The sequence below is a fragment of the Pelobates fuscus genome, chromosome 8 (assembly GCF_036172605.1).
Source record: "Pelobates fuscus isolate aPelFus1 chromosome 8, aPelFus1.pri, whole genome shotgun sequence".
NCBI classification, from domain to species: domain Eukaryota; kingdom Metazoa; phylum Chordata; class Amphibia; order Anura; family Pelobatidae; genus Pelobates; species Pelobates fuscus.
The window spans coordinates 159191881-159206343 of record NC_086324.1 but is presented as its reverse complement, the minus strand read 5'-3'; the positions used below and the strand labels follow the sequence as shown (position 1 = coordinate 159206343).

The 14463-nt window shown below is 39.9% G+C and overlaps 1 protein-coding gene across 2 annotated transcripts in view; it reads right to left on the bottom strand.

Annotated features, from left to right (window-relative positions):
- Positions 1-2166: 2166 nt before the first annotated feature.
- RBBP6 (RB binding protein 6, ubiquitin ligase) overlaps positions 2167-14463 on the bottom strand; it is a 34945-nt gene continuing 22648 nt past the window's right edge. For both annotated transcript variants that reach the window (XM_063430527.1, XM_063430528.1), the window contains exons 9-17: positions 13423-13526; positions 12624-12964; positions 11875-11980; positions 11736-11796; positions 11412-11475; positions 10557-10928; positions 9325-9426; positions 7145-8881; positions 2167-4003 (exon numbers count right to left, since the gene is read on the bottom strand). In XM_063430527.1, coding sequence (XP_063286597.1) covers positions 2344-4003; positions 7145-8881; positions 9325-9426; positions 10557-10928; positions 11412-11475; positions 11736-11796; positions 11875-11980; positions 12624-12964; positions 13423-13526 — 4547 coding nt within the window. In that variant the 3' untranslated portion in view covers positions 2167-2343. The remainder of the gene's footprint in view (positions 4004-7144; positions 8882-9324; positions 9427-10556; positions 10929-11411; positions 11476-11735; positions 11797-11874; positions 11981-12623; positions 12965-13422; positions 13527-14463) is intronic.

Below are 14463 nucleotides of genomic sequence, written 5' to 3'. Positions count from 1 at the left end.
GTCACTGGATATTTACTGCTTAAATATATATGGTTTCTAAATTTTGGCAAAGATCACTGTTAAGAGCAGAACTGCACCCCCTTCACTAAACAGGCAGTCCCTTCCATCAGCTGTTGTATGACATATCTGATAGTACAACAGCCAATGAAAAGCGAGAGTGCCTCTGTGACTCAATCATGAGCGAATCCCATTCCAATATGGCCGATACAATCTCTAGCTGACATTTTTCTTTTTGTTTTATAACGGTTTGAATAGTGTACTTTATCACTGAAAAATACAGAAAGTACAAATAAACTTAAAAGGACACGATAGCTCAAGCCAAAGATGATAAAAAAAAAAAACAAACAAAAAAAAAATTTAGGTAGCAAATCAGCCTGCATTGGTGTATTAAAATGTAGTTTAGTAGCCAACATATAATCTTTTATAAAAGCAATGCTCCCCCAAAATGTTAAAGTGATTACTTTCTTTCATTGCCTTATTCTCCATATTTTGGCATTAAACATTTGATTTGTAAATTTAGGCTTAAGCAGTTTACAACTGTGAATGGATCTAAAATATTGCAAGTAGGTTGCCACCAGCTCACCACAACTCATGGCATAATGTGTACACTCACAGTTAACAAAAAAAAATAAAAATCTTTCACTGCAATAAGTTATACGTGGACAGCAGAGCCAATGGAAAAGCTGACTGTGTATTCTAGGAATCCTGGGAAATGATGCATACTGTTGTATTTGAACCTGCTGCAAGTCTCGCTATTATGATCAAAATGCAAACAAACACTCTCCTGTGTGTATTGCTAGAGGTTTTGCATAGGATAACACAGTGTTTTAATTATGTGCAACATTCTGAACTGTGTAATGAACACTCAGGCCCAGGGTTTGCCAAAAATCCAAACTGTAAAAAGAAAAACTGGAGTGTCCTCAAGTAAGAAAGGAAAATGGGCTTCTCGAGGGCAGCCATACTAATTTTCAAGCAGCAAAGCCTATTTATTAATTTTTTTTGCTCTCTTGTAAAATTATTCCGTGAAAAGACAGACATAACATCTGTTTAGAGAGCACTCACCAAGCAATCTTTTAGGACAGAAAATGGCATAATAGAAGATTTACATGAGAACGGTCTTAAAATGAACAGAACACGTTTTCAAAAGCCACCTTTTTACATTTGTGTAAATGTTGAAGTTGGCAAGCATATTTGTAAAAGCTAGGCAATTTTTGAATAAAACATTAGCTAATGCAGTGTGCGGAATCTACTCGACAGAAGCAGCAAATGTTATTTTCTGTTTTGGGATACTTACATTGTGCTTATAAGAGCAACAGTATACAGAATATTGTAAAATGTGACTTGCAAGGATATTCAATATATTGTGAATTGGCAGGAATTCAATGTGAATTGTAAGTTTAAGCAGCCATACTGAAAACTCTTCAATTCAGCAATTCTGATCTAAAACTTAAAATTCAATTACAATTTCAGACAATTCAGACTCAAATGAATAACCCTGAAAAAAATATATTTATGGGTTTAATTTCCAATCTTCTGCTTGCATTTGGCAGGGTGAGAGGGAAAAACAAAAAAAAAAAACCCAAAACATTTGGTTTTCTAAGTGGAAAATATAAATGTTGGAAATCCCCAGCTCACTATAAGAGGTTATAAAACATTTTAAGCTCAAGCTAGGCCTCTGTTTTGACATTTGGTTGCCAATTTACAGTTTATATGAGCAGTTAAGTAGTGACTTTCTAACATTTACAATATACCCTGTATGATAGTGCTGACTGCACGGATGGATTTTGGATAATGGAAATGCTGCAATATTAATACCAGGGTTGTTTTATCCTTTCAAATGCCCCAATGCTGTATTACATGGGTTACCGTGTATAATTTCCACGGTTGTTGTAAATGAACTGTAAATTAAGTAGTTTGGTTATTTGGTGACAAAAAAATAAATAAAATTGACATAACAGGACAGTCATTTTACCAGTTCTTCTGTTCAGTCAAGCCAAAACTTTAGGGCAGTGCATGTTCCTAATTACCAGGCAATTAACATTCGTAGGGGAGGGCAATTGGGCAAGATTTTCACAGTATTTAAATTCCACCCAAGCTGATGGACAGATGCAAAACACCCAGAAAATTAGAAGGGGGAAAAAAATGCAATATGTTTACAACACACAGTTCCGTACAAAAACAATCACTTTATAAAGCTCTGATGTAAAAGTCAAATCAATATATTAAGTGTGGCACAGTTTCCCAGTATTTACATAGCTCCTTTGTTTACATTTCAGTGGAACAAATAATACATTTGGACACAGGAAAGGCTTTTGCTTTATTGAGGTGATGGGCTCGAGAAGTTCACTCAGTTACTGGTGGTTTGGCTTTAACCTCCTCCTTCTCCGTTTCCTTATCTTTGCTCTTCTTGGACTTTTTCTTCTTGTGTTTGTGTTTCTGACTCTTTTCTGTTTTTTCAGTCTCTGATTCATTACCTGCATGCTTCTTATGCTTCTTGTGTTTTTTGTGCTTTTTGTGTTTTTTCTTTTCCTTTTTCCGCTTTCTTTTTTTGCTGTCCTGACTCCCCACAGAGCTCACACTACTGCTGCGGCTGTGAGTTTGTGAATCAACTGGGCTGGGGCTGCGGCTCTCACTTGGGCTGCTTGGATTCGTGGCAGGCAGGCCAGTTGTGTCAACTGGTTCCATAATGCCCGTGCTTTCACTGTCCTTATTTTTGTTTTCCTGAGGTTCCTGGGATGTGGTTGCTTCCTGTTTTACAGAGGATTCACTGTCACTCTCATTATAATCAGGCACAAAAGCAGCCTCATCGGTCTCTCGCGTGAGGTCAGTTGACAGTCGTGTTGAGGGGTTCTGAGGAACCTTTGCTTTGTGGGAGTCTTTTTCACCAACATCTTTGTCAGTTTGTGTGTCTGGTGAAGTATGTCTAGTGTTCGAACAAACGTTATCACTGGTTTCCTCTGCACCCTTTGATTTGTACACGGTCCTTTCCTTTTCTTTTGTACTGGATTTTTCTGATGGCTTTTGATCAACACGTGCCCGTTTAGCATCAGGAGCCTTTATATCGCCTTTTACTTTCCGCTCCCGTGAAGGGCTGTGGCTACTTTTTATTTCACCTGTACCTTTCCTAGAGGTTTCAGTCTGTATATCCCTGGGTCTAGATTTCTGGGAACTTGAGGATGTATCTCTAATAGGGGAGTCCTTTCTTCTATCATCTCGCCTCTTTGAACTGCTTTGATCCCGGCTATCATACTCTGGCTTCTTTTCCTTGCCTTCGTGTTCTAGCCTGCGGTCTCGTTCTTTATTGTCATTCTCAACCTTTTTATCCTTTTCTTTGTCATAGTCTATTTTTTTGTCCCGGGCTTCATGTTCCTGTTTTTTATCCCTAGATTTGCTTTCATGATCCAGCTTTCGATCCCTGCTGTCTGAACGCTCAGACTTTTTATCACGGTTAGGAGTGAAATCTCGACTAGAAGAGCCTCTGCTAGAATCTGGTTTCTCAGATGACCTCTCTTTAGAAGAGTGCTGACCTGACCGGTCAGAGCTGCTGTCAGCCTGGGAACTTCCTTTTCTTTTGTTAGACGTTTCCTTCACATCAACAGGGCTATCTTTACCACTGAGCCTGCTCTTGGTGTGGGAAACTGAGGATTCTTTTGAAGTTTTGGCATCAAGTGGTGAGCCCTCATCTCCTTGTTCCCGGGTCGATTTTGGCTTCTCTAATAAACTAGTTTCCTTATCAACAAGAATAACAGAAGACAGAGGCTTTGTTATCACACTCATCGGCTTTCCAGCACAAGGTAAAGTCGGCGCATCCTTAGCCTCATCATCTTCAGACTCAAAATCGTCTTTGTCCCATTTTGACTGGGGAATCTTAACCATTACAATTACATCTTCTGCAGGCACAGTGATATCATTATTATATTCCTCCATTGTCTTGATGACTGTTCTCTTGGTATCTAGTTTATCTTCTCCCTTTCGTATGGGACTTCCTCCAGTGGAACTTGTGCTACAAAAGGAATATTGACAAAGTATTAGAATCATCATTATCAAAAAATACCTAAAATGGCTTTCTTGTATTCAGAAAATTAACAGGAAAGCGTACATTTTATTTGGAAAACAAGTAACTCCTCGCCCCCCAAAATAAAAAACTAAGATTACCTTGTGTTAAGTCTACCTTTTAAATTAGGATACTGCAATTATGAGTTGAACAAACTTATCCTCAGATTGTAAAGTCACCGCTAGCATGCCTAAAGTCGTCCAGTCCTTTTTTTTTTTTTCCCAACTGTAAGATGGCCTCAAAGAATACACCAACACTTAAACTATATGCTAACTAGCACACAGAGCATTCCTGTTTTAACCCCATAAGGACCAAACTTCTGGAATAAAAGGGAATCATGACACGTCACACATGTCATGTGTCCTTAAGGGGTTAAAGCAAAAAGCTTACAATATTCACAGTGCTAGGCATCTAAGTAGCAAAGACTGCCATGGAACCCAAAACCATTATGCAAGAGTAATTTTTTTTTAAAGAAACACTGCAAGCACTATATCCACTATAGTGGTTACAGTGCCGTGGCATTGTCCATTGTAAGTACTCAAACCCTTTTAGAATGGTTCGACTTTTCACTCGAGGACCTGCTGGTTGCCACTTCTTCCCTCTACTACGTCTGAAGGAGAGCCATCAGCTAATCACCCTTAGTCTATGATCCAAGTTAAACTTAGCTCAAGTAGAGCGCTTCAGGCTCTCGGACTGAAGTACTGGAGAGGAGGTGCAACACCTGGTGGAACTCAAGGTAATAAGTCAAATCATTCTAAAATTGGCGGGGCTGTAGTAGTTATGTGCTTCTTGAACGAAGATACCAAAAACATTTATGTAGAGCCTCTGACACATTCCATGCAGGAATTCTATCACCCATCTGCCATAAATTTGATAAGCATATGTGACACTTAAAGGGCGTTAGCATCATGGAGGAGGCTTGGGAGTATTCACAAGCATGGCATATCACAGAAGGCAGACCAGAGATGGGTGTAATATGAAGAGTAACACCCACAAAGCTCAGGACATGGTGCAGCTTGAATGGAGGTGAATACATTTTAAAGGGATACTACAGTGCTAGAAACACAAAGCTGTATTCCTAGCAATATATTTCCCCATGGCCCACCAGCTGTGTAAGGATTAATAAACCCTTACTGTACTTAAATGATTCCATTCCGATCTCCCTTGGTCCTGGTTCGGCGCTAATGTGCATTATATGCCCTTCTATAGGAAAGGCCTGTCAATCAATTAAGGCCGGCCTGTCCATAGACCCCTGTCATCATCTAAAACAGGGGTTCCGAAGGTCTATCAGGTGGCCCATGCCCTTAGGGCCACCTGATGGATATGTGCAAGGAGGTGCCCGGCCTTCATAATTGCAGGGAAAGCTGGGAGGAAGTGACAGTGTATAACTTCCTCCAGCTCACTGACATAGCCGCGTGGGAGGAGGCAAGAGCCGCGAAGATGGGGCTGGATCAGGAGAGCAGGCTCCCAACTCCCACCAGCCACAGCAGGCAATAAACTGGCTTAATTTTAAATGTGTGTGTAGTGGGTGTATCTCTGTGCAGGTAATGTGTGTGTGTGCATCTATGTGTAATGCATCTGTGTTTAACTGTGTGGGTAATGTGTGTGCAGCATGTCTGTACATCAGTATGCGTGTCAGTGTTTGATACACATACTGACATACATACAGTTGCACAGACACACTGATACACATACAAATACATAGACAGTGTAGCGATAAGTGTATTTGCAGCAGTGCACACACACACACAGACACATTTCATCCCCAGCACACGCAGACACATACTTCATCCCCAGCAAACATACAGATACATACTTCATCCCCAGTGCACGCATTTCCTATAGGAATTTAAGTGATGCTGGATGTCCTTACACAGAGCGATACGACATCTAGCATCATTTAGGCAACCAAAAGTTGCATAACCACCAGGAAGTCTTAACCCTGCAATGTAATTACTTCAGGACTACGGGCAGGGTCACTGCACCCAGAGCACTTCAATGAGCTGAAGTGGTCTGAGTGACTATAGTGTTTGATATTTTACACTGAATACATGATGCCTCTCTGTGATATATGATGCATTCAATGAAGAGGGGATAAAGCCAGAGTAACATTTACATACGTTATCCTTAAGCACCCCTCTGTTCAAACCGCCTCCATAAAGCCACATTTACATTAGTAAATGCATTAACCAGGGTATTACACATGGGATTTATTGAACATTTTATGTGGCCAATTTTTCAGTGGAAGTCATTGGTGTTTACCCACCACTACAGGTCCAAATCGTCATTAAAACGGCACTTAAAAACGCATTTAAACAAATATAGAACCAACATAAAGGCTGAGAAACTTTGAAAAGTGTGTAATAGGTTTTTATAAACTTGGTCAGATTGCAATTTTGAGCACACCTCTCAGCTAGGGGAGTTTCTTACTTACCCATCTCACTTCCAGACCACATCACTAATGGCAGAAAAAGGAGCATCATTGTGCTGTGCAGGAGTGAAAAACCAGACACAGCAGTATGCTCTGCATGATCACACTGACCCTACTCTCCCTCTTCTCCCTGTCAGGATGTTGCAAGGTGAAGAGACCTTCCAACTGCACATGTTGGAATCTGTTGGGCATGTCTCAATGCCCCTTTCCAGCAATCCTAGGGATAGGGCACGGATTGGTGTAGATCAGTGCCCTGCCTCCCCCCCGGAATGGATGTTGAAAGCATAAAAAAATAAGAAACTGGCAAATATGAAAAAAAAAAAAAAATTATATGCAACTGCTTTTTCAGCATGCAGAGTGAGGCAACTGTCTAAATCTATTATTTATTTATTTTAACAGAAATGCTTGACATTTGATCCCTTTTTTTTTGGCTGAAAAGTGTGCATAAAAGACATCAACATGTACTGTTACTAATACATGTTGGTCTGTGGCCAACCTAGTCAGTCACAAAACAGTTTATTATTTTTCTACATATCTTCAATATTTGGTCAATTCACAGATCAATTCCTATTGCTTGCTTGTAATTCTGAAGACCACCTCTGAAACACACTCATGGAACTATCAAATGGTCACAAGTAATCATAAATGCCATCTCTCACCTGGTATAATCCACCAAGGTGGAGCCAGATCCATCTTGAACAGTGACTTTTCTCCGTACTTTGCCCTTCACCCGTTCTAGTTTTGACTTGGTCACAGCAGAAGGCATCTTTTTCTCCTCAGCCTCCTCAGCCACTGCAGAGGTATCAGCAGTGGCTATTTTCTTTCCAGTTTCACGGTTGAGTTTAATTTTTTTAACAGTAGGCTTCTCATTTTCAGGTACCTTTTCAGGATTTTTAATCTCTACTTCAGACTTAACTTTTGAGGTGGAAGGTTTGGGGGGCTCGCTGGTTTCTACTGTGGTTTTGTCCTGTTCCTTTCCTGGGACCTTCTCATCCACTTTCCTTTTTCGTTTCTCTTGCTTGACCTCGCTTACTTTGGATTTATCTATAACCTTCTTTGACTTCTCCTCTTTGACGATGGGTTTCTCTTGCTTTACATCTTTTGAGGGCTCCTTCTTGCTTTTATCATCTTTTGTCACCTGTTTATCATCTTTTGTCACCTGTTTATCATCTGGATTTTGCTTTACCACTTTAAGTTGCACTTTGCGTGGCAGCAAAGCAGTTTTATCATCCTTTTTGACATTGTCAGGTTTTTGTGTCTCATCTTTTGGCTTCTTGGTTGGTGGTTCAACACCAGCAAGTTTTTCCTTCTCAACATCAACTACTACTTTTTCGATTTTGACTACCTTGGAGGTTGAGGTGGTTTCCTTTTTAGGCAAGTTACCATCAAGCTTATGTTTTGTTTTCTCTGGTTTTACCTTGGCCTTCTCTCGTTTGTCCTTTGCAGCAAGAGCTTTAAGAGCAATGGACTCTGCATCCATTGGCTCGTCCCTTACTGGGGTAGCATCATCTTTGCTTGTGGGCACAAAGAAGGGTTCATTTCTTTTACCATCTACTGCATTTGGATCTCTGTGTTTCCGGGGGTTGTCTATATCTGGCTTGGTGAAGCCTTCATTTTCCTCCCCTTTCCTCTTCTTTCGATGTTTTTTGTGTTTGTTTCCTTTAGAGTCTAAAGGTGGGTTCATTACTTCTTTTTCTTTCAATTTGTTTGCATCCTTCATGCCATGAGGAGGTTCACGTGGAAGCATTTTCTCTTGATAGGACCCTGCAAGAGGACGACCACGGTGTGGTAACAAAGGAGGATAATCTTCTCTTCGGCCTCGGTTGTATGGAGAATTATCCCTACGTGCTTGTGGAGGAACAGGGAAGCGATTTGGTGAATAATTCTCCCGGTTCACAGGGGACCTCTGTCGTGGCATAGCATTCATTGTGACCCCTTTACAATATTTTTCATACCAGTCTATGTACTTTCTCTCCCACTCTCTAAATCGTTGTCTTTCATAGGGATCTCTTAAGTCTGGTTGACGACCATATAAAGCCTTGATGTCATAGGGAGGCATTTCACGATATCTATTACAATATTCCCGGTCACTTTCCATTAGAGGAACTACTCTTTTGTTTGGTGACGGGGGTCTATGGGGAGGTGTTTTGGAGCGTGAATTGTACCGTCTGTATGGGGACTTGGATCTGGAATGTTGATATCCACGAGACCGGGATTTAGAGCGGTGAGCGCGACCCTTTGAGGAAACCTTCCTCTGGTAAGGTGATCTTGAGTAAGAACGAGAGCGTGACCGGCTATAGGATCGGGAGTAAGAAGGTGACCTTGAAGAGTTGGATCTTGATCTGGAATAGGAGGAGCTTTTGGAGTAAGATGAGCCGCTGTATGGAGATTTTGACCTAAAAAAAAAAAAGTTTTAAAGAAACTGACTGTTTTGCAAAATGGTCATATAGATGCCACCACTGGCTGAGCTAATTTGCCCTCTTTATTACATTTGAAATCCCTTATATTGGGAATCTTTACATTTAACAATCTAAGACTAAATAAACTCTAATAGGAATCATTGCAAATGACTGAAGAGTGTTCCAAAAGGTAATATATTTCAAAGTTATTTTGACCAAATATTGGTCTCCGATATCCACAGATTCAACCAGCAATATAATAAATATTTTGCATATAATATACAGTAGTTATTCCTTATGAACTCAAGAGTGCGCCTTTCTCCCATTCCTTATTTTCCATATATATATTACCCCAACCAAATAGAAGTGGATTAATACAACTTGAAATTATTTATTTTTTTACTTCCCTTTAAAAACGAATCACTCCCCCGCTCTCTTACCTGGAGTAAGATCGTTTGCGCTCTTTCTGTATTTTACGATATTCAAGTAGTTCCTTGGCAAAGTCATTTGTAAACTCGTCAAGTTTAGATTTCTTTTTTTCTCTGCAATAGAGAAACACCCATGTTAATTATATGTGGATGTAATGAGGAAAAAGATGCAAAATCTAACTAACTTTCTCAACTATTATAAAGGAAATGTCACACAAGAAAAACAAAACAAAAAACACTGAGTTAACACAAACCTGCATGCTTAACGCTATAGTGCCTCTGTCCCTAGTAATGTTCATGTTTTATAGAAATTATAAAAAAAAAAGTCTTATGCAATGCCATTGAGGAGGCGTGGCCTCCTTCAGCGATCGTCCAACTCAGTGCTTCTCAGAGAAGCATTGGGGACTTGATACCAAGTGCCATAAGTGATGCACACACAACCAAATTTCCCCATAAGAAAGTATGTATTTAATGTATTCCTATGGATTTCTGCATCATGTGACCAAGTTTTACTCAATGCCTCCAGTGCAGGCTTCTCCAAACTTCGGCCCTCCAGACGTTGCTGAACTACAACTACCATGATTCTCAGCCCATCTATTTCATTAATAGAATCATGGGAGTTGTAGTTCAGCAACATCTGGAGGGCCGGAGTTTGGAGAAGCCTGCTCTAGTGGTTGTCAGTAAGACAGCCACTAGACGTGGATTTAACACTCTAAGGCAAACAGTTTCTAAAAAACAGCAATGTTTTACTTTGCATGGTTAAAAGGACAGGGTCATGGCACCCTGATCACTTCATTGAGTTGCAGTGGTCTGGGTGACTGTAGCGTCCCATGAAATGTTAATTTTTTTTACTGTTTTGTTCATGTTATTCGCTGTTTACATTTACATGTATATAAAAAGATTTTGCAATTGACATCACTATCTCATTCAGTCCTGGCACAAGGACACAGATTGCATTGTTTTTGTTTACCACCTCCAATTACTATGTTCAATGACCGTTTAGAAAAATGGCTTACAGGGAATCAAGATGGAGGTGCTAAATTTCAGGACAAAGCTACACACATTGGTGTGGATTTGTTAAATTTTAATTGTATTTTAGACCCCACACCCACACATTGTTCAATAAAGGGGATAGGTAATCAAAGTGACACTTCTTATTAATCTTGTAGTGCTGTCAAACAAGGTGAATGAAAGGGATTAAATGGAAATCAACAAATATGCTTATTAATACTAGATGGACTTACTCTTCTTTAAGTCGACGTTGCTCTCTGTAGAACTCCTCTTTGGACAGCGGTGGGTTTACTAAGTTTGTTGCTGAAAGAGCATTGCTATGTGCTCCTTGTATTGTTGCAGGAGCCCAAGGTGCAGATACTGTTTGAGACACTGAAGCAAAACCAGGAGGAGGAACATTATAACCCGCACCTGGGGGCTGACCAGGAGGAAATTGAGGTGGGAATTGTGGTGGAGGAGCTCCTGGGGGCAGTGGAAGACCGTGAGGAGGAGGTGGTGGAAACAAAGGAGGAGGTGGATGGACATACACCGGTCCCGATGATACCATGGAAGGACCCTGATTTCTAAGAGGACGGTCGTTGTGAGGATGGCGTCCACGACTTGGACTGAAAATATGTAAAAGATTATATCAGAAAGTATCCCAAATTCACAGACGTAAAAATTTTGAAACCGTATTGATGGACCTGTGCATGCAATGTTATAAAATCAGTAAGTTCTGCGGTAGGGAGAGCACTTCTTCAGCAAAGTGCTCCACATTTAAAGATGGGACTTTATGTATAACCCCACACACCAAATCAAAACCAGGGATTAAAGCAAATCAAAAGGCTAATCTACATAACTGATCTCTGTCAAGTAAGAGATAGTAGAGTTGACTTTTGACAGTTTTCCATCCTAATCTTTATCACTATGGTTTGGTCAACAAATACTGTAGCTCTAAGCTAATAATATGTACAAACCAAAGTATCAGTGCCCAGTCTCTAGGTTAGCCAAACTGCAGACAGTTTATAAATGCAAACATAACATACAGCCATAGGTTTTTAATAATTTTATGAGCATCACATCAGTGACAAACAATAGAAGATACATACCCTTCCCAGCCCATAAGGGGTCTTGGTCCAGATGGTCTGGGGATATTGGTCCTCAAGAGTGGTGCTGCAAAAATTCAAACAAACAGCAGCTTTAAATATGGTTTCTAAAAACTTAATGAAAACAAAATTAATACAATGGTATTTCAAAGAATGCTGTCAGGTATCCTAGTGTGGAATCTATGCTTTGAGGGTTACTGATAGCTTGTAAATACAGAGGAACAGTATAAAGTATGTTTTGCAGAACTATTAGAACCCTATCTCTACTAGAACCATAGGTTGGATGAATCAATATCAGTATCACTACTCCTTAAATAAAATACTTACTTGGTGCAGGATGGCAGTGAGCAAGGGAAGGCAATTGACTAAGAACCGGTACATGATATCCCTGAAACACAAAGTTGTATTAAATTCCACTTCAAGGGGCATGGTGAGAAAGTGACAAGTAACAAGAGCACAGATTTACCTTATCTCCAAGAAGTGAGTTACTGGTCACAGGGTTTAAGCAGCTGGATGATGTAACCGGGATGGCAGGAACCGTGCTAGAACGGGAGCCAATTTTGTCCTGATTGCTGGATGAGGCAGGGATAAAGATAAAAATAAATGTAAGAATAAATTTTACACACACACACAGAAAAACAACATAGTAAAAATAAAATAAAAAACACCATGAAAAAATGCAACTGTCACCATCTCATCAAGATGCTGACCATGATAAGAGGTGTAAGTCAAGAAAAAAAACCCGAAGAACTTTAGTATAAGAATCCACTTACAGCTTACAGCTGAACATGGTCACTTCCAGATAAGTGACAGTCTCTTGTACATTCAGGCCTTTAAACGGTATTGCAGAATATATTGTGGCGAATAATGCAGCCTAAGCAAGTAAACAAAAATATACTTCTGCTACACCATGTTTTGCTGTTCTATGATGCCTCAGGAGCACTGGTATTGGCATCTAACAGAGAAAGGCCATAAGCATGGATGAGCGATCTACATTTTCTCTAGCAATGATCTAAACGTGTGCAAGAGGTGCTGTATGTCTGGCGTTGCAAAATTAAAGGCAAAATAAGTTAAAAAAAACCTATAAAAAATGTTAAAATAATTTTAGCTCAATGTATACCTTTTAAATAGCTTTAAGGTTGTGCTAAAATGGAGGATGAGACAATTGCTATTCAAGGATCCTCAGAGAAGATATATTAGATGATTAAGACTTACTGATATACAGGTTCTGTTTTTACTCTCTCCTTGTGGACAGGTAATGGCAGTGAAGGTGTGGAGTCTGCAGGAGATGCAGACAATGGTGGAGGGTTGGCTGGTACAGTGCTAGGTGCAGCAGACTGGCGGCTCGGAACAGTGCTGGGAGGGGTCTGATTAACAACTGGTGCAGTAGTTGCAGGAGCAATGAGAGGGTCCTGCTGTCGCGATGGCATTGTGCGTGAAGACTGTTGTGTGTTGCGTGCAGGTGGAGCAGCTTGGGACTGTTTTGCAGGAGGTGCAGACTGTTGCTTGCGGATCCTCTTTGAGTAACCGGTTTCATTCTTAAAATTGTTTACAGCCTGAAATAAACATCAAGAATTCAAAAACAGGGAAAAATCTAAAGCTATATCTTTATTTTCCCTTTAATTAACAGACAAGTAGAGTGATTCCTCATTTAAATAAAATATATAATAAATAGAGAATGACATAAGAAACCCTCTAGTATCACTGTACTATGTTGTCTAAACCACCTAGATCAATTGTAGCTTTACAGCTGGCAAAGCATCATGGGATTTCCACAGCTTGAATCTACTATTTGTTAACCCATGCTAAAGGTGTACATAAAATACCATTTAACAAACGTCCAAGAAAAACTGTGCTAAAAGCACCATTTATGTGCCAAGGGGGGAAAGTAAAATGAAGCAAGAAATAAAACAAATCATCACGAATATACTGCCCTGTGTGCTCTAAAATGGTTCATTTGATTAGGACTGTAAATAAATTGGTGTCAATAACATGTGCATGCTGACCTACATACCTGACGTAAAAATTTGTTGGCGATTAAAGCATCCGGGGAAACCTCTGTCTGGTGGCATGTTGGGCAGGTATGATCATCAGAGTCAAGTAGGGCAGAGCGAATACCTGCAGGGAAAAGAGTTCATTAGATACACAGGTCACAAATACTGCTATCTACAACTATAGTCTTTTTAATGGAAGATGCAGGGAAGGCAAATCATTTTGCACTTAGCCCTTTCAGGTTCTTGTGAGTAAGTAGTTCATGTAAAACACAACATGAATTGGTGATACCATTAAAAAAAAAAAAAAAAAAAAAGCTATTCGGTATCACTCTGGGGTTTGATTTGAACCTTTTCATGAATAAAATTATTGTTGAGTGCAAAATTACATATTCCACAAATCTGACAAAGGTTTATGTCATATGCTTGTGGAGAAGATGCCGATTTGCAGCAATATATATTCCCCTCAAAATGAGTCACTTTGTTACATGTTCAAAACTCATACTATTTTATCTGTAAGGACTGACAATCTAAAATTGAAGAGGCATTTGGTCTTAAAGTTTCAACAGGTCAACACGGTTTAATACTGTTAATTGTTGGTAGCCTTAAAGGGTTACTCCAATAACTTTTTAATCATTTTTTTTCGGTTTATAATGCCCTATTGGGCACTTGTCACATGGAGCCGCCTCCCAAGTTTGTTTGTTTAATCTTAAAATGTGTAAAATAAAGTTAAAACTCAGCTTGAATACAGTATCAAGTTCAGCCTGATGTCTGGCCAGCAATGCAACCCACCAATCAACTTCTTATGATAGAGAAGCATTGAATCCAATCCTGCATGTGCGGGCAAGAACTAATCTCGCCACAACAACCCTCACCGTTACACCCAATCCAAGTGCTTGGAGAGGAAGAAGGGAGGATACCAGTGCTGCAAAGAGGGTAGGGGGCGGATAAGATGAGGCATGAAGAAGAATAATCAGATTACATGTGTCGCCAGTGCACAACGCTTGCTAATGGAGGACATTTTTGTGCACAGAACTCACATTAATCTGTGCGGAACAGACATT